Source organism: Cetorhinus maximus, chromosome 14, assembly GCF_964194155.1.
Source record: "Cetorhinus maximus chromosome 14, sCetMax3.hap1.1, whole genome shotgun sequence".
NCBI lineage: Eukaryota > Metazoa > Chordata > Chondrichthyes > Lamniformes > Cetorhinidae > Cetorhinus > Cetorhinus maximus.
The window spans coordinates 42,409,905-42,429,326 of record NC_135892.1 but is presented as its reverse complement, the minus strand read 5'-3'; the positions used below and the strand labels follow the sequence as shown (position 1 = coordinate 42,429,326).

Below are 19,422 nucleotides of genomic sequence, written 5' to 3'. Positions count from 1 at the left end.
GATGGCTATCTGAAAAGAATGTGTAAGGTTATGGAGATAAGGCAGGGGAGTGGGACTAGGTAGAATGCTCATTCAGAGAGCCAGTGCAGACTTGATGGGTTGAATGGCCTCCTTCTGCACTGTAAAGATTCTGTGATTCTAATTGTAGTCAGAGAATCACTATCAATAGCTTCTCTTCCTGCTCCTGCACTATTATTGCTGGTATCTCCCAAAGATCTATCCATGGCGCCCTCCTATTTTTCAGCTACATGCTGCTCCTTGGTGACATCATGCAGTGTTAATTTTCATGTGTATACTGATGACACCTAACTCGACCTATCACTTTGTTCAACTTCTCCCTACCTCTCAGTTGGCTGTAGACTACACAAGACAAAGAACTGCAACACATTTCTATCTGTAATATTTCTGAGTTTACAGGGATCCTGTAACCCGATCTCAAAATGGCTTCCTTTATCCTCTTTTCCATGGCAACAGAAAACACATTAGCTTATATCTAAGTAGAAAGCTAATCAGTTATCTTTGATCACAATTGCCTTTCATCTTAAAAGTAAAGGGATAGGTTCCAGCCCAACTGATTACAACTTGATATCAATATGGGAGAGGGGAGGATTTTATGGCATCCACAAGAGCAGGAAATGTAGCATGCAGGATTAATTAGACAGGATGTGAAATTTTGATTCCTGACAGCGAGTTGAGATGCCGAGATAAAGTTGTGAAGTGCTCGCAGCGTGTTGGGCCTCATGCCGGCCTGCACCAGGTTCGTACTTGTAATATATTTACATGCCGTGAATACTCATTAACGTAATTTTTTTTAAAAGTCCTACCTTCAAGATTGAGTCAGTGGCACAAGAAAATCTGATTGCACCTGGTTCACATTTGTTTAAAGGTGGCATGCACCAGTCAGCTTTGTGCAACTGTGTCTGTGGTCAACGGTTTTCTTGCTGAGTTCCACAGAATGAGGTAGGGGATCAAGAGAATAGCAGCAGGCTTGGCAGCAGTAAGGGTGAGTCAGTGGTGAGAAGGATGTGGATTGGGGGCATGGAGGAGTGGAAGAGGGAGCCATGGGAAGGAAGAGGATGGTGTGGGGTGGGGTCAGGGGCATGGAGGAATGAAGTGGGAAGGGTCTGGTGTGCTGGGTATGTTGGTGGGTGGTGGGAACAAACTAAGAAAATGAGGGTCTGAAAGGATGATGACAGCATTGTCCACATGTCCTTACTACATTGTCTTTATTTACTGACTTTACCTACAACATTTCAATTCTCCCTGCTGCGAGTGATCTCTGACAATCTCCTTTAAAATGAATAGAAGGGAGGGTTAGCTGATCTTGCAAGTTCAGCCATGTCCCACAGAGTGGCGAGTACCCTAACATCAATATTCAATAAAGTGGGCAAATAGACACATTGTTTCTCTCACAATAAAGAAATGTCCCAAATTTCCGTGTAACTATCAATGTCTACCGACCATGAGGCATGCCAGTACCTTTAGCTCGCTGACTAGTCTCAACAAATAATAACGATGCACATGTGACTAGTGAAACCAATGTAATGTGAAATACTTACAAGTAAAATTTAATTTTGAAAAACACCCGTTACCAGCTTTGTGCTCTCAAGTCTTAGGTTAATGACAATATAGTTGGACAGGAAAGCTTTGGCTATGATGAACTCTGTTAACCCATCTGTACCTGCGGCATTGTCAGCTGACGACAGGTTTCACCACCGATAAGCATCCCCACCGCATGATCGCATGTGTTTCCCTGGCACACTGCTGGCACTTTAAATGGTAATTGTAATCACGTGGGAAATGGCAAAAAGAAAGAGAGCAGAAATGGCGCATACTTCCAGTTACACCGTTAGGAACAAATAAAAACAGCTGTTGACAAAATCCCCCCTCCTCCACCTTTCTGGTGCTGCAGGGTCTACTCATTGTAGTTTAGGTTGTAGCTTTTCATTGTCCCCAAGGCCTAAATACCTTGCACCTCCCTCTCAATAAAACAATGAGTCTTCAATTACTCTGACAATTAACCCACCCAGGCATACTGTCAGGTAGACTCAAGCACATGTCACATTTCATTTACCCTAAATTTAAAATATAGCCCCAAACCATAACGTATATAAAAAAAACTCCAGCTACCAGGACTTGCAGGAGATCCTGGGCCTATTTTAATCTGCTTCATCTATGAACTTTCCTCCATTATGTCAGAAGTGGGGATGTTTTCTGATGATTGCACAATGTTCAGCACTATCCAAGACTCCTCAGATACCGAAGCAGTCAGTGACCATATGGCACATAGGACTTAGGAGTAGGCCATTTGGTACTCGGAGCCTGCTCCGCCATTAAATAAACTCTTGGCTGATCTGGTTGTAGTCTCAGCTCCACTTTCTTGTCTGCTGCCCATAATCTTTGACACCCTTGTCTATCAAAATTCTGTCTAACTCTGTCTTGAATAAATTCAAGGACCCAGTCTCCACTGCTTTCTGGGGACTAATGACTCTTTCGAGAGAAAACATTTCTCCATATCTCGATCTTAAAAGAGAGACCTCTTATTCTTAAACTGTGTTCTCTAGTTCTAGTCTCCCCCACAAGTGGAAACATCCTCCTGGTATCTACCTGATCCAGTCCCCTCAGGATCTTATTGAAGCATATGATCACCTCTCATTCTTCGAAACTCCAATGGGTATAGGCCTAACCTGTTCAACCTTTCTTCATAAAATAAGCCCTTAATCCGAGGAATGAGTCAAGTGAAGCACTTCTCTGAAGTGCTTCTAATACAATTATATCTTTTTTCAAATAAGGAGACCAAAACTGTATCCAGTATTCCAGATGTGGCCTCACCAAGGCCCTGTAAACTGCAGTAAAACTTCCCTACTTTCATATTCCATTCCCCTTGCAATAAATGCTAACATTCCATTTGCCTTCCTAATCACTTGCTGAACCTGCATATTAGCTTCTTGTGATTCATGTACCAAAACACCCAGATCCCTCTCTAAAACAAGAGTTCTGCAATCTCTCTACATTTAATATACTGTGTTTCTCTTCTTCCAGCCAAAGTGGACAAGTTCACACTTTCCCACATCATACTCCATCTGTCAAATTTTTGCCCACTCACTGTGTCGGTGCAGACTCGATGGGCCGAAGGCCCTCTTCTGCACTGTGATTCTGTGATTGTGATTCATATCCCATTGCAGACTTTCTATCTCCTCCTGACAACTTACTTTCCTACCTATCTTGGGGTCATCAGCAAATTTAGCTACCATACATTCAGTCCTTTCATCTAAGTCATTGATTTCGATTGTAAGTAGTAAATAGCATGATCCCTGTGGCGCTCCACTAGTTACAGCTTGCCAACCCAAGAAAGATCCATTTATCCCTACTCTCTGCTTCCTGTTATCTAACCAATCCTTTATATATGCTAATATGTTACGCCCTACGCCATGTTCTTTTATCTTGTGTACTAACCTTTGATATGGCACCTTAAAAAGTGCCTTTTGGAAATCTGCAGCAAGGTATGCACAATATTCAGGCTTGGGCTAACAAGTGGTAAGCAACATTTGAGTCACACAAGTGCCAGGCAATGACCATCTCCAACAAGAGAAAATCTAAATATCTCCCCCGAACATTCAATGGCATTACCATTGCTGAATCCCCGACTATCCTGGGGGGTTACCATTGACCAGAAATTGAACTGGACCAGCTATATAAATACCGTGGCTACAAGAGGTGGTCAGAGGCTGGGAATTCTGCGCCGAGTAACTCACCTCCTGATTCCCCAAAGTTTGCCGGCCATCTACATGGCACAAGTCAAGAGTGTGATGAAATACTCTCAACGTGTCGAGATGAGTGCAGCTCCAACAAACTCAAGAAGCTTAACACCATCCAGGACAAGGCAGCCAATTTGACTGGCACCCTCATCCACAACTTTAACCATTCAACCCCTCCACCACCGATGCACAATAGCAGAAGTGTGTACCATCTACAAGTTGCACTGCAGCAACTCACCAAAGCTCCATCAACAGCACTTTCCATGGGACCACCACTATCTGCAAGTTCCCCTCCAAGCCACACACCATCTTGACTTGGAACTATATCGCTGTTCCTTCACTGTCGCTGGATCAAAATCCTGGAACTCCCTTAACAGCACTGTGGGTGTACCTATACTACACAGACTGCAGCGTCTTAAGACGCAGCTCACCACCACCACCACCTCGGGGGCAATTAGGGATGGACAATAAAACGCTGGTCCAGCCAGCAAAGCCCACATCCCTTGAACAAATACAGAAAAGGACTAATGTTTGCCATGCTGCTATTAATTTTTCAATTCTTCCTTTTTCATCCTACCTCCTCAGAGTTATGATTCTAAACAATGATGCTATTAAGAATTCCACTAAACATTGAGGAAAGTGGTTAAATATTTCTCCCATACGTAGCATTTTAGGCATTTGCTAGATGAAAAGCTGGTATGAAAATCAAATTTTGTGTCCGCCTATAAGTGGGTTGAAGATTGTTCTTAAAAGTGGGTTTCCACTATACAGCGAAATACTAATTGTGACAAATCTGGTGGCAAGAAAGGGCAAGAGCAGCATTCCCACCTAAGCCAACTTGCGCAGCGTCGAGATGTTAATCACTCAAAATCAGCTCCATTAGGTAGGTCATGTCGTTCATATACCGGACACCAGAATCCCAAAGCAACTGTACTACTGGGAATTCAGTCATGGCAGCAGACTCCCGGGAGGACAATGAAAACACTTTAGGGATGTCCTCAAAGCATCCCTGAACCATAGAAAAGTTACAGCACAGAAGGAGGCCATTCAGCCCATCTTGTCCATGCCAGCCCGAGGATACCCAGGTGCCCTTTCTAATCCCACCTTCCTGCAGCTTACAGCACTTTAGGTGCTCCAGGCACTTTTTAAAAGACTTTAAAGTTTCTGCCTCTACCACCAACTTGGGCAGTGAATTCCAGACACCCACTGCCCTCTGCGTAAAAAAGTTCTTCCTCATATGCCCCCTACACCTTCTGCCACTTATCTTGAATCTATGTCCCCTGGTTCTAGAATTCTCCATCAAGGGAAACAATTTTATCCTGTCCACTCTATCTATTCCCCATATAATTTTGTACACCTCAATCAAGTCACCTCTCAGCCTTCTTTGTTCTAAGGAAAATAACCCCAACCTATCCAACCTCTCCTTTTAGCTACACTTTTCTAACCCTGGCAACATTCTTGTAAACCTCCTCTGCACTCTCAGTGCTATTACGTCCTTCCTGTAATGTGGTGACCAGAACTGCACACAATACTCCAGTTGTGGCCTCACCAGTGTTTTATACAATTCCAACATTATATCCTTACTTATATATTCTATACCTCTGCCAATGAAGGAGAACATTCCATATGCCTTCTTTACAACCTTGTCTACTTGAACTGCTGCCTTCAGGGGCCTGTGTACTTGTACGCCAAGATCTCTCACTTCATCTACCTCTCACTTCATCTACCCCTCTTAGTATATTCCCATTTATTGTGTAATCTCTGTAACTGTTTGACCTCCCTAAATGTATGACGTCATACTTCTCTATGTTAAAATCCATCTGCCACTTTACCGCCCACTCCATCAACCCATCTATATCGTTTTGGAGATTATGGCTATCCTCTACACTATCCACTACTCGGCCAATCTTTATGTCATTTGCAAATTTCCCAGTTGTGCCCATGTTTACGTCCAAATCGTTAATATATAACACAAACAGCAAGGGTCCCAACACCGAGCCCTGTGGAACACCACTTGAGACAACTTTCCATTCGCAAGGGCATCCATTGACCATTATCCTTTGTTTCCTGTTACAAAGCCAACCTTTTATCCAGTTTGCCACATTACCCTGAATTCCATGGGCTTTTACTTTCCTGACCAATCTGCCATGTGGGACCTTGTCAAATGCCTTGCTAAAATCCATGTACACAACATCCACTGCACTACCTTCATCAACACTTCTTGTCACTTCCTCAAAGAATTCAATCAAATTTGTGAGGCAAGACCTTCCTTTAACAAATCCATGCTGACCATCCCTGACTAGTCCATGCCTTTCCACATGACAGGTAATCCTATCTCTCAGGATTGATTCTACTAATTTGCTCATCACCGATGTAAGACTAACTAGCCTATAATTGTTTGGCATTTCCTTTGATCCCTTTTTAAAAAACGGAACCACGTTTGCATTTCTCCAGTCCTCTGATAGCTCCCCTGTATCCAGTGAAGATTGAAAAATCATCCTCAGAGCATCTGCTATCTCCTCCCTGACTTCCTTCAGCAGCCTCGGAAACAATCCATCTGGCCCTGGTGACTTATCAACTTTCAAGGATTTCAACCCTTCAAGTACTTCCTCTCTCTTTATGACTATCTCGTCCAATATCTTGCAGTGTTCCTCCTGGACTACGATATCTACATCCTCCCTTTCCTTTGTAAACACGGAGACAAAATATTCATTCAAAACCCTTCCCACAGCCTCTGCATCTATACACAAGTTTCCATCTTCATCTCTGATAGATCCCACTTTTTCCTTAACTAACCTTTTAGCATTAATGTATTGGTAAAACATCTTTAGGTTATCTTTAACTTTACTTGCTAATCTTTTTTCATGCCCACTCTTTGATTTCCTTATTTCCTTCGTCCCTGCACATCCTATATTCATCTAGGCTATCTGCAGTGCTTAGTTCTTTGTGCCTATCATACGCTATCTGCAGTGCTTAGTTCTTTGTGCCTATCATACGCTTTTTTTTTCCTGTTTGATCTTCCCCTGTATTCCTCTAGACAACCAGGGAGGTCTAGATTTGGCAGTACCACTCTTATTTTTGTGGGGACATGTCTACTTTGTACACTTAGGATCTCGCTTTTTAGTGCTTCCCACTGGTTTTATCCTCCAGCAATGCTGTCCAGTCCACCTCAGCCAAATCCCTTCTCATTTCTGCAAAATTTGCCTTCCCCTGTTCAAGACTTTTACTCCTGCCTTATCTCTGTCCTTTTCCATGGTAATGCTAAATCTAACTGAATTGTGATCACTGTCCCCGATATGGTCACCAACTGTCACTTCACCCACTTGCCCTTCTTCGTTCCCCAAGACTAGGTCTAGAATTGCATCGCCTCTCGTTGGGTTTGTCACTAATTGGTTGAAAAATTTTCCTGGACACACTGCATGAATTTTTCTCCCTCAGTGCCCCTTATATTGTTTGAATCCCAGCTGATATTAGGATAGTTGAAGTCTCCTACTATTATTGCCCTCTTGTTCTTACAAGCAGAAATTTGCCTACATATTTGTTCTTCTATCTCCCTTTCACTATTTGGGGGTCTGTAGTATACTCCCAGTAGTGTGACTGCCCCTTTTTTATTTCTAAGCTCAATCCATAAAGCCTTGTTTGTTGACCCATTTAGTATATCATCCCTTCTCACAACTGGAATTGATTCTTTAACCATTAGTGCTACCCCCCCTCCTTTTTTATCTCCTACCCTATCGTGTCTGAAGACTCTATAACCAGGGATATTTAGCTGCCAGTTTTGTCCCTCCTTTAGCCAGGTCTCCATTATAGCAATGATATCCTGCTGCCATGTGTCTACCTGTGCCCTTAACTCATCTACCTTGTTTGTAATACACCTTGCATTGAAGTATTAAGTTTAACCCCGTCAATTTCCCTTGCTGGACACATTTTAAACTTTGCTTCTCCTGTAACTCCAGGAGGAAGAGGGCAAACTTGGGAGTCTGTGGCTTCTGACCGACCAAAACGAAGAAAGTTCATTTGGCAAGGCACCAATCACATTGAGACACTTTGTCGGAAACATGCAGAGGTAAAGTCAAGGTGTCGGAAAGAGTGCACAAACCTCCCAAACAACCCATCTACCCAACCCTCCAAGCACCACCTGCCCCATATGGAGCAGAGTATGCAGATCGTGCATTGGACTTATCAGCCATCTGAAAACCCATTAAAACGGAGTGAAAGCAAGTCATCCTTGATTGCAAGGGACTGCATAAGATTATGATAAATTCCAAAATAACAATTTTAAATGTTCTAGCTCAATGAACATAAGTACAAATGATGTTTGTTGGATCTACACATTTGTAAGCAAGAGTCAAGAAGTTTTTTGAAACATATTTGGAAAGTATATTAGTTGCTTGAATTTGAAAAGTAATCAGATTGTTTAGATTCGTCTAACCAAGTGATTAAAAATATTTTCTAGTGGTGATGTAAGCAGCACCATGAGTTACTGGCACTGTGCAATAAAAATGCTGCATTTGATTCACTGCTGGAATTATTGTACTCTCTCCAGATAATTAGACTTTCATTATCTTTAAGTGGCCTGGATAGCCCAGACTTGTATAATCCTCATGATACCCTTTGATCAATGGCTTTTATAAAAAATTAAACTCCTCGAAGTCTCTACATATAAACAAAGTATGTTTCATAAATATAAACCGTTAAAAATAAATGCTTTGAAATTGATTGCTTCAGGTATGCTTACCATATTTCTATGGAATTCCTTTAATAATGACATTGACCAGTTTAAAATAAACAAATTAACCTTTGAAGAATCCAAATTCCCCAAACATGCGATTTAATCAATTATCAAAACAGATTCTCCACAATAAATAGCCTATCCAACTGTTTTAATACTTAAAATAAATCTAAGCATATTAGGTAGCCTTGAGACTCAAAGTTGTAATGCATCAAATAAAAGTAATCCAATATGGTTCATGGATAATTCCAGTGGGTAAAGCTACTGCATGGTGTAACATTCGGGCGAGGGCAGCCAAAGACACAGGATTTTCAAAAAGTCAAAATATTTTAAATCAATACAATAATATTCCATAATATATAAAATTCATTTCTTTATTTGTGTTTGGGGAGACAGTGGATTTACATGTGCACTCTTTAAATCAGTATCATACTACTTTGATTTGAACAGTTTTTCCCAACTGAACTGCTCAGTGGCCTGTGATATGTCTGTGTTCTTTGGAATTTCAGGAAATATCGATTGCATCTTTTCTCTGAATTCTGTCAGCTGCAAAAAAGGTTGGGAGAAAAAAAAAATCAATTATTCAAAGTGAAATTCACCATGATACAATATTGGAACACAAATACATCTAAATGTCATTTTTATTTGATTAATTTAATTTGTAGTCAGGGCCTATGGAAATTGGAATGGAGAAAAATCCTCCATTTTGTTAATATTTGTGGAGAGATAATCTTTTAAGTTTTAAAAAACTGATTTTCATTCCTTTGAAATTGAATGCAATTATGCTTCAGAATGACTAAATCTCCTTCCATTTTCTGTTTCATGGAATACTTAATACTTTACCAGGGATCATATATAAAATCTGTTCTCTGACTGTTTATGTGACTATTATAATCAGGATTATGAACATTATGAGGAGACTTCAATTCCTGCAGTTACTTACATACTTTTAAAAAGGGACTCAAAAGTTTGTCTGTTCCTATCCAACTCCAATACAACTATGGAAAACTATGATGGTAAAACACTGCTATTTGAAGTTAATTAAATGGAATAGAATCAGATCTCTCAGTTGAGGAAGATGGTAACTCCATCAGCAGGTATGCAGGATATGACTACCAATATTTTAAAATGAATACAAAGTGATCTATTTCTCTATTCAGTGGAAACAAGTCCAGCCCTTTGCAGTTATCTTCATGCATTTTGCTAAAATTCAATGATTAAGAGCACTACAGTTAAGCCTGATCCTATTGCCATTCTTACGTGACATCCTAAAATATGTCCTTTCCAGAAAAAGTCACTGAGTGGCAATGAGATGCAGGTAATTCTGGTAGAGTTTTTATTCCTTTCCTTACCCTAAGGTGATGAAGTTAACTGTAGTGGTCCATCTGAAATAAGTTAAATTATCTTAGCAAAAACCTTTTAAACATTTAGCAAAGTTACATTTGGAGTCTGGTACTTTGTAGAAACCTTACCTAGTCTTTCATAGATGTGAGAGCAGTGAGCAGCTGCCCCCAAGGAGACTGACATCCTAGGAATGGAACAGGCTGCTTTTCTTTACTGAAAACATCCCTAACTCAATAAACATTTTATAACTGCTTTGTTCAAACTGTGTCACATAGTTCAGTAAGACCTCTATCTGTAATAAAGAGTGTTTACAAAGTTATTTAATTCGTTTTTTAAAAACTGAATAAAATCCAGAATGAATCTACTTTTACCATAACGTTTCTAAACAATATTTTAAAAATGGTTAAATTAAGCTTTTATTCCAATAGTTGTTCAGAACATAAATGCTTAGTATTGGATCATTGGAACAGAAGTAGGCCACTTAGCCCTTTAAGCCTGTTCTGCCATTCAATGAGATCATGACTGATCTGTGACCTAACTCCATGCACCTGCCTTTGCACCATATCTCTTAATATCTAACAAAAATCTGTAACTCAGATTTAAAATTAACATTGATCTTGCATCAATTACTACTTGTAGAAGAGTATTCCAAATTTCTACCGCCCCCCTTGTATGTAGAAATGTTTCCTAATTTCACTCCTAAAAGGTCCACTTCTAATTTTTTAGATCATGCCCCCTAGTCCTGGACTCCCCAACCAGTGGATTTTCTATTTATTCTATCTGTTCCTCTTAATATCTTGAAAACTTTGATTAAATGATCAGTAACCTACTAAAGTTCAAGGAATACAACCCTAGTTTGTGAAATCTGTCCTAATAATTTAGCCCTTGGAGTCCAGATATAATGCGGCAGATCTATGCTGCACTCCCCTTTCTAAGGCCAACAAATCCTCAAAGTGCGGTGCCTGGATTTGCTCACAGAACTCCGGGTGTGGTCTTAACCAGGGCTTTGTATAGCTGAATCATGACTTCTACCTTCTTGTATTCTAGTCTATTGGATTTAAAGGCCAGCATTCCATTTGCTTTTTTGATTATTTTCTAATCTAGTTATTGACATTTTGGAACCCTAGGCTCTATTTTTTCTAGCTTATCACAACATGAGAAGTTTCTTCTTTAGATCCAAAGTGGATGGCCTTCTATTTGCCTGCAGTTAAATCCACTCGCCGCAGTTTTGTCTATTCACTTAATCTAATATTTTTGTAATTTGACATTTCCATCGGTGCTGCTAGCAAAGCTGCCCATCTTAGTCATCAGCAAATCTGCATATGTGGCTTTCCATCATCTAAGTCCTTAATAAATATGATGAATAGTTGAGACTGCAACAAAAATTCTTGAGGGACACCACTAGTCACATCCAGCCAATTAGAATATCTGTCCACACTCTGTATCCTGCCTCAGCCAATTTTCCAACCAGGTCAATAATTTGCCTTCAACTCCATAAGCTTCAACTTTAGCTAACTGTCTCTTATCTTTATCAAATGCTTTCTATAAGTCCATATAAATATCAGTACGCATTTCCTTGTTCACTACTTTGATTACTTAATTATGAACTCTAGTTTCCTGACAATAGCTATTCAGCTAATTAGTCTATAATTCCCCGGTTCCCCCCTCAACTTTCTTAAATAGCGGACTGACGTGTGAAATTTTCTAATCTAAAGGAATGGTTCCGGAATCAAGGCAACTTTGGAAAATTGTAGTTCAGGCATCTGCAATGTTCTCACCTCCTACCTTCAAAGCTCTGGGATGGAGAACCATCTGGTTATAGGGACTTGTCACTCTTTAGTGTCATAATTTTCTTCATTATTGTTATTTTGCTTATGTTAATTTTGGTGAGCCTTGTCACTGATTCAATATTAGTTTCCTTGGAATGTCCAGCATGCTGACCTCTGCACCAGTATTTACAGTAGAGAAAAAGTAATTGTTCAATGTGTTTACCGTTCCCCTATTTTCATTAGAGCATCAGTTCCTGGAACCCTCTTTTTTCTAATAATTGTAAACATTTTGAGACACTATTTTGATATCCCTTGCAATTTCTTTTCATATCGCCTTTTTGCAGCTCTTACTATCTGCTTTGTCAGCCTTCATTGTTCTTTGCACTTTTCCCAGTTGCCAGGATCTATGCTTTTGTTTTGCATATTTATATTTTTTCTTTTAAATTTGTTTTCTCTTATCTTTCCAAGTTGAATTTGCACCTACAATTCATTCAATTGTTCCTTACATTCTGTATATATAGAACACTTATTTGAAACACACACCCTAACCTATCCTCCTGCTCTAATGTTTTACTCACTTTTTAAAAAATTCTCTCTCCTGGTTTGATTACATCCTTTAGTTATCCTTTTACTTGTAGTGTTTAAAGGATAATTTCTGACTGTTCTGTTCTCTTTCCTTTCATTTGTTTTTGAACTATTGATTGAGTAACTACCCCAATTCTACTTACTTTATATCCAGTATGTCATACCTTAATAATTTGTACCTGCAGCTACCCAAAAACGTTCTTAGGGGAGGTTGGGGGGGGTGGCGGTGGGTACAGGGGGAATGGGGCGATTTGGATGCAACATCTGATGGATAATTCACTGGCCCCATTCACATGTTTCAGTGCCTTTAATCAATGTTCCCTCTAATTTTTCGTTGTACTGGCAGGCCACAAACTGAGCACTATCTTGCCTATGGAGAGTTTACATTTTAACGTCACTGGTGCCACAAAGTTGAGTGGCCTGTTTACTTTGATGCACAGTACATTCCACATTTCTCTGTCGCTATGCCCATGCGCATCTCAAGACAAAAATTGCTCTTCTCCCATTGGAGGATTCAATCTCCCTCTCTCCTTTCACCCATCTCTCTCTCCTCTTAGCATCCCAATTCTCCCTCTCTCCCCTCATCTGTCCCACTTTTCCAATACCCCCTCCCCTTGTACACTTCCCTCTTGAAACAGTGACTTGTGCTCTGGTGTAGTTTGGTGCAGGCTGTGGTACCTTGTCTAAAAGCCCTCCTTTGATGAATGAGACAGCAGTGACTTTTGGTGGATTTGTCAATTGTGGAGGACATCCTCGCTAGCTCCGATTAGTTCCTCATCGATTTTCCAAAATTACCTTTGTCTCTTGTACAACTTTTTATTTTTCTCTAGCTTAGAGTATCAAGGGCAATCATAGTATTCTCAGCACCATGACTGCAAAGATCAATTAATTTAACCTCAAACTAGGGCCTTCCTATTTTGTATGGGTCATTGAGTAAATACATTTACTTACTAAGCCTTCTGACAAAATTGGCACCAATATGCAATAGGGACATTAGAAATACAATAAGCTCTGCAGACCTGCCACATCCATTCGTGAATGGTGGTGGACAATCAAACAACAAACAGGAGGAGAAGGCTCCACAAATATTTCTATCCTCAATGATGGGGGAGCCCAACACATCAGTGCACAAAACAAGGCTGAGGCATTTGCAACTACCTCCAGCCAAAAGTGCCAAGTGGATGACCCATCTCGGTCTCCACTCGAGTCCCCAGCGTCAGAGATGCCGGTCTTGAGCCGATTCGATTCACTCCATGTGGTATCAAGGAACAGCTGAAGGTACTGGATACTCCGTCCTTGGCCTGCTGCAATGTCCCAGAGTAGCCTAACGCAAACTGGAGGAACAGCACCTCATCTTCCGATTAGGCATTTTACAGCCTTCCGGACTTAACATTGAGTTTAACAACTTCAGACCATGAATTCTCTCCTCTATCCTGACCTCTCTTTAAATCCCTTTTTACCTACATTCATTTTTTATCCACTTATTTCTATTTATTTATTGTTTTATCCCCTTTTCATCCCCCTCTTTATCCCATTTTCTATCCTTTTTACCCCACCACTGCCCCTCCCCCCACATCCCCAAAAGGGCCATCTGTTACTTGTTCCATGTTGTTCTTTTCAGAGTGCTTACCCTTGTTCTATTATCACGTTCTGCTTTCTTACCTTAATGCCACTATCAGCACCTTTTTTAGCCCTTATCATTATCATTAACACTCCCTTTGTTCTTTTGTTCATGACATCTTTGTCAATCTCTCCTTTGTCCCCACCTATTGCTGGCCTTCTATCCAGCTTCACCTGCTCCACCCCCTTAACTAGTATAAATTTCATCACATTTCTACTTCTCTCCAACTCTGTGGAAGGGTCCTACGGACTCGAAACATTAACTCTCTTTCTCTCTCCACAGATGCTGTCAGACCTGCTGAGTTTTTCCAGCACATTGTTATTGTTTCAGGTTTCCAGCATCTGCAGTATTTTGCTTTCATCTTACTGGCTAATTACTGCTCCATCAGTTTGCTCTTGATCATCAGCAAAGTGATGGAAGGTGTCATGGACAGTGCTATAAGTGGCACTTACATAGCAATAACCTGTTTACTGATGCTCAGTTTGGGTTCCGCCCGGGCGTCTCAACTCCTGACCTCAGCACAGCCTTAGTGCAAATATGGACAAAAGAGATGAACTCCAGAGGTGAGGTAAGAGTGACTGCCCTTGACATCAAGGGCTCAGTTGACCAAATGTGGCATCAAAGAACCCTAAAAAACTGAAGTCAATGGGAATCTGGGGGAAAACTCTCCACTGGTTGAAGTCATACCTAGCACAAAGGAAGATGATTATGGTTGTTGGAGGTCAAACATTTCAATCCCATGACATCACTGCAGGAGTTCCCCAGTGTAGTGTCCTAGGCCCAAACATCTTCAGCTGCTTCATCAATGACCTTCCTTCCATCATAGGGTCAGAAGTGGGGATGTTCATTGATGATTGCACAATGTTCAGCACCATCTGTGACTCCTCAGATATGGAAGCAGTCCGAGCCCATATGCAACAAGGCTTGGATCTTTAAGTAACATTCACATCACAGAAGTGCCATGCAATGGCCATCTCCAACAGGAGAGAATCCAATCATCTCCCCTTGACATTCAATGGCATTACCATTACTGAATCCCTCACTAACATCATCCTGGGAGGGTTACTATTGACCAGAAAGTGAACTGGGCCAGCCATATCAATTCTGTGGCAGCAACAGCAAGTCAGAAGCTGAGAATTCTGCAGAGGGACTCACCTCCTGAGGCCCCAAAGCCTGTCCACTGTCTACAAGGCACAAATCAGGAGTGTAAAGGAATACTCTCCACTTGCCTGGATGAGTGCAGCTCCAACAACATTCGAGAAGCTCAATACCATTGAGGACAAAGCAGCCCATCCACCACCAATGCACAATGGCAGCAGTGTTTACCGTCTACAAGATGTTCTGCAGCAACTCACCAAGGCTCCTTCGACAGCACCTTCCAATCCCATGACCTCTGCCATCCAGAAGGACATGAGCAGCAGTTGCATGGGAACACTACAACATGAAAGTTCCCTTCCAAGCCACACACCACCCTGACTTGGAACTATATCGCCATTCATTTGCTGGGTCAAAATCCTGGAACATCCCCCCTAACAACACAATGAGTGTACCCTACACCACATAGACTGCAGCAATTCAAGGAGGCTTCTCAAGGGCAATAACGATGGGCAATAAATGCTGGCCTATTCAACAATGCCTACATCCCGTGAAAGAATAAAAACATTGATGACTTAATGATTTACAAGTAGGGAGTGAGTTACAATGGCCAACTGCTTCAACAATGTAATTTTGTGTGTGTAACGAGGAGAAGTTCTGCACTTTAGTTTATTGTCCTAAAATCCAAATTTTCCCTTCCCCTCACCATGAAATGCAAAGCAACAGAAAATCTTGTTCATACAAGTTAAACTATGAGATATTATCATTTCACTTACAACAGAAAATAAATTTCACTGTATAGGATATACATATACACTGTATAGGATTCACAGGAGAGCAAAAACCTGGCAGGGCAAAGAGGTAACTGTTACAGACCAAGAATAAAGCTGCTAATAAGAACGACCAGAAGTTTATTTTTATGAAGGATCTTTTATCAGATTTAAAAATCCCATTGAGATCAATTAAACTTAGAAGGATACAATACAGCAAATTGCATGGCGTGACAAGTGAAAAAATCTTAGGCTTGTAGTTTTTTTGCTACAGATCATAAGGTTGGTCTTGGACGAGGAAGGTCCTTTGGTCATCTACAAGATAATTGACCAGAGGAAATTGTCTCTGTCTAACAAAACCCATTATAATTCTAACAACTTTATTAAATCTCAACCGCCTCAACCGCAGTGGCAATTACCCCAGTATTTCAAGTCTCTTCTCATAATTGTAGTTTGTTATCTTGCCAACTCCAACTAATGTTTGGTGCTCCTTGCTGTTTATTAGCTCCATCCAAACTGATTCTACATCTTGATCCTTCGATCGAAGGTCTGCTCTCACTGATCTTGCCCCTCATTAAGGATGCTACTCCATCACCTTTTCATTTTTGCCTATCCTCCTAAATGCTGAATATCCTTGGATATTCAGTTCCCAATCTTGGTCACCGTGTAGCCAGGTCTCCATATAGGCAATGAAATCATACTCATTTACCTCAATTTGTGCATTCAAATCAACCTTTTTGCGACCGGTCCGTGCATTCAGACAGAGTGCCTTTAATTCTGCTTTTTTAAATTTCTCTATTCTGATCCTATATGATGCTTGCCTATGCTTCGTCTGTCTTCTATTTTTGTTTTCAACTTTTGTACTTCCTTTTACCAGTTTTGCTTCCCTCAAATCCGAGCTCCCTCTCAGGTTTCCATCCCCCTGCCAATCTAGTTTAAACCCTCCGCAGCAGCACTAGGGAATCTCCCTGCGAGGATGTGAGGCCCGGACCTGCTAAGATGCAGCCCATCCAGCTTGTACAGGTCCCACCTGCCCCAGAACCGGTCCCAATGCCTCAGAAATCGGATGCTCTCCCTCCTACACCAGCTCTCCAGCCACGTGTTTAATCACTCAATTCTCCTATTTCTATGCTTACAAGCACATGGGACTGGGAGTAATCCTGAGATTGCTTTAGAGGTCCTGCTTTTCAATCTCCCTTCCCAGCTCCATGAAATCTGCTTTTAGGACCTTACCACCCCCTTCCTACCTAAGTCGTTGGTACCAGCATGGACCAAAACCTCTGACTGTTCACCCTCCCCCAGAAGAATGTCCTGCAGCTGCTCTGTGACATCCTTGAACCTGGCACCAAGGAGGCAACACACCATGTCCACGGCCACAGAATCGCCTATCTGTTGCTCTAACTAACGAATCCCCTATCACTCCTGCTCTTCCCCTCTTCTTCCTCCCCGCCTGTACAGCTGAGCTGCCTGTGATGCCACAAACCTGGCTCTGACTGCACTTCTGAGGGATCCAAAACGGAAAATCAATTAGTGAGCAGGACCTCAGGGGACTCCTGCACTACCTGCCTGGTTCTCTTGGACTGCCTGGCGGTCCCTTTCTGCCTCCACGCTCCTTAACTGCGGTGTGACCACCTCTCTGAACATGATATCCGCGTAGCTCTCGGCCTCACGGATGCGCCACAGTGACTCCAGCAGCCGTTAGAGTACCGAAATCCAGAATTAAAGTTTCTGCAGCTTGTGGCATTTCCTGCTCATGGTTGTCTAGGTCACCGGCAGCGTCTACAACTTCCCATATACTGCAGACCGAGCTAACTGTCCATGTCTTAACTTTACTTCACTTATGTTAGCTTTATTTTACTTTGGTTTACTTATATTATTTGGCCTTAACTTAAACCTTACAACTATTGATAAACTTTACAACTATTGATAAACTTTACTAGCACTGATAAATCCGACTAATACTAAACATACTTTACGAGCAATAAACCTTACTTAAGGTACCTCTTTCCCTGTGCACCAAATTCGCTACTCATTCCGTCTCCTGTCTCCTTGTGCGCTGCTTACTAAGGAGGTACACTATGACTTTAATGTCCTTTGCATGTTGATGTTCCAAGTAATTTAAAGTAATATTCTTAATTTACTGTTTCCCTTCCATCAACTACCTTAAACATCTCTATAAGATCACCTGTCAGATACTTTCTATTTAAGTTGAAAAGTTTCTCCAGTCTTTCTGCAACACTGACTTGTGCAGATTGTGTCTAATGATATCATTGGGACCAGACTGCAATACTAATCTGAAGATTGAGCAGACGTGGTACAAATGGTGACAGCTTCCCAGTTGGGCTAGAATTACCAGGAGCTAGATAGTGGGCCAAAAGAAGCCCAGCAAGGTAGTTTCAAAATTAAATTTTAAGTTTCCTTGTAGGCCAGGTGGAGGAACAGCCTTTCTCCCCAGCCTCACAAGGAAGTCCTGGACCTCCACTGTCCCTGCTCTTACCCCTTCATGCCAATCATCTCTACAGCTCAACCACCTCAACTTATTGCCAGGGGCCATTCCTACGGTTCCCAAGCTGTGACCCCACCGCTGAATTCCTGCTCCTGTCAGCCAACGAAGTAGTGGATCTGGGTGGGACTCCAGGAAAATTTATGGAAATTGACATTAGCTATGCTGTCCCACTTCCAACATGCCCTTCCATTTAAAATCAGGGCAAAGGAATCTGAAGAGAAGAAGTCAATCATTCATGTCGAAGAAGTAAAAATTTGATGCGATGAAAAATCAGTGGCATTTATGGATTGCAGTATAATGTAAATTTTCAACTTTATTGAATCAGGAAATTAAAAGAAATAATACTTACATTGTGTACTCCTAAAGCCTTCCAGACTGTAAGGCTAAGCAAACCAACCCCACACCAGGCAAAAAGAGAACCCCAGCCTAGGGCCCTCAAGGCCAGTGATGCTCCACTCTCAGGAACAGTAACAGTTGCATTCATCCCCTAGAAGAGAAGAATATAAAAGAAAGACTTGCATTTATAATGTGCTGTGTTACAACCTCAGGGTGTTCCAAAGTTCTATACTGCGAATTTAGTACTTATGACATGTCGTCACTGTTCCAAAAGAAAAATTTTAACCCGCAGCTGCCGTGATATTTTCATATTGCAGTAGCCCAATATCCCTGACCTCTTCATACCTGGAACCACCTTTAATGGGTAGTTACTTTAAACCTGGCTGATGACAGCTCTGAGGAACCTCATCAATAAACACCAAGAATACTACAACACAGATAATATATATCAAATAGATGTGTCATTGAACAAGCCATCAAGCTCAAAAAGAGTGTTTCAGATGCCTGAACAGGTCTAGTGGTGCCCTTCAGTACTAGCAAATGACAACGTTTAAGATAATTGTGATGGACTTTGTTCTGCACAACATAGCACAGCGGAGGAACAAATTGCTTAGCACTCTACACCTGGTGAGGATTCCAATGGAAGGGGGGAGGAGAAAGAGGAGGTCAGGGGAACCAGTAGCTATCACATCCCTGTTCCCTACCTGCCCTCAGTCCCAGTGACACAAAAGAGTCCTGAAAGCAACTATTCATCCACTGCACAAGTTCAGTTTGTGTGTTCATATTCATCACTGAGCAACCAAAAACCTAAGTTGGTACTCAGTAAGCTAACAACCTTTTCATAAACACCCACTTACATACTCTCAATGAGCTACAAAGCTTTTCTTTTATTTTCCCACCGCTCCA

General features: G+C 41.4%; 1 protein-coding gene across 2 annotated transcripts in view; it reads right to left on the bottom strand.

Moving 5' to 3' along the window:
• Window positions 1-8,481: 8,481 nt before the first annotated feature.
• Window positions 8,482-19,422, bottom strand: part of tmem242 (transmembrane protein 242) — a 39,074-nt gene continuing 28,133 nt past the window's right edge. The window contains exons 3-5 of one of the 2 annotated variants that reach the window (XR_013578669.1): window positions 18,530-18,667; window positions 9,963-10,126; window positions 8,482-9,036 (exon numbers count right to left, since the gene is read on the bottom strand). Coding sequence is in view for 1 of the 2 variants with exons in the window: in XM_078556856.1 (XP_078412982.1) it covers window positions 8,923-9,036; window positions 18,530-18,667 (252 nt within the window). In the remaining variant the exon portion in view is untranslated. The remainder of the gene's footprint in view (window positions 9,037-9,962; window positions 10,127-18,529; window positions 18,668-19,422) is intronic. The other variant, XM_078556856.1, reaches the window with a different exon arrangement.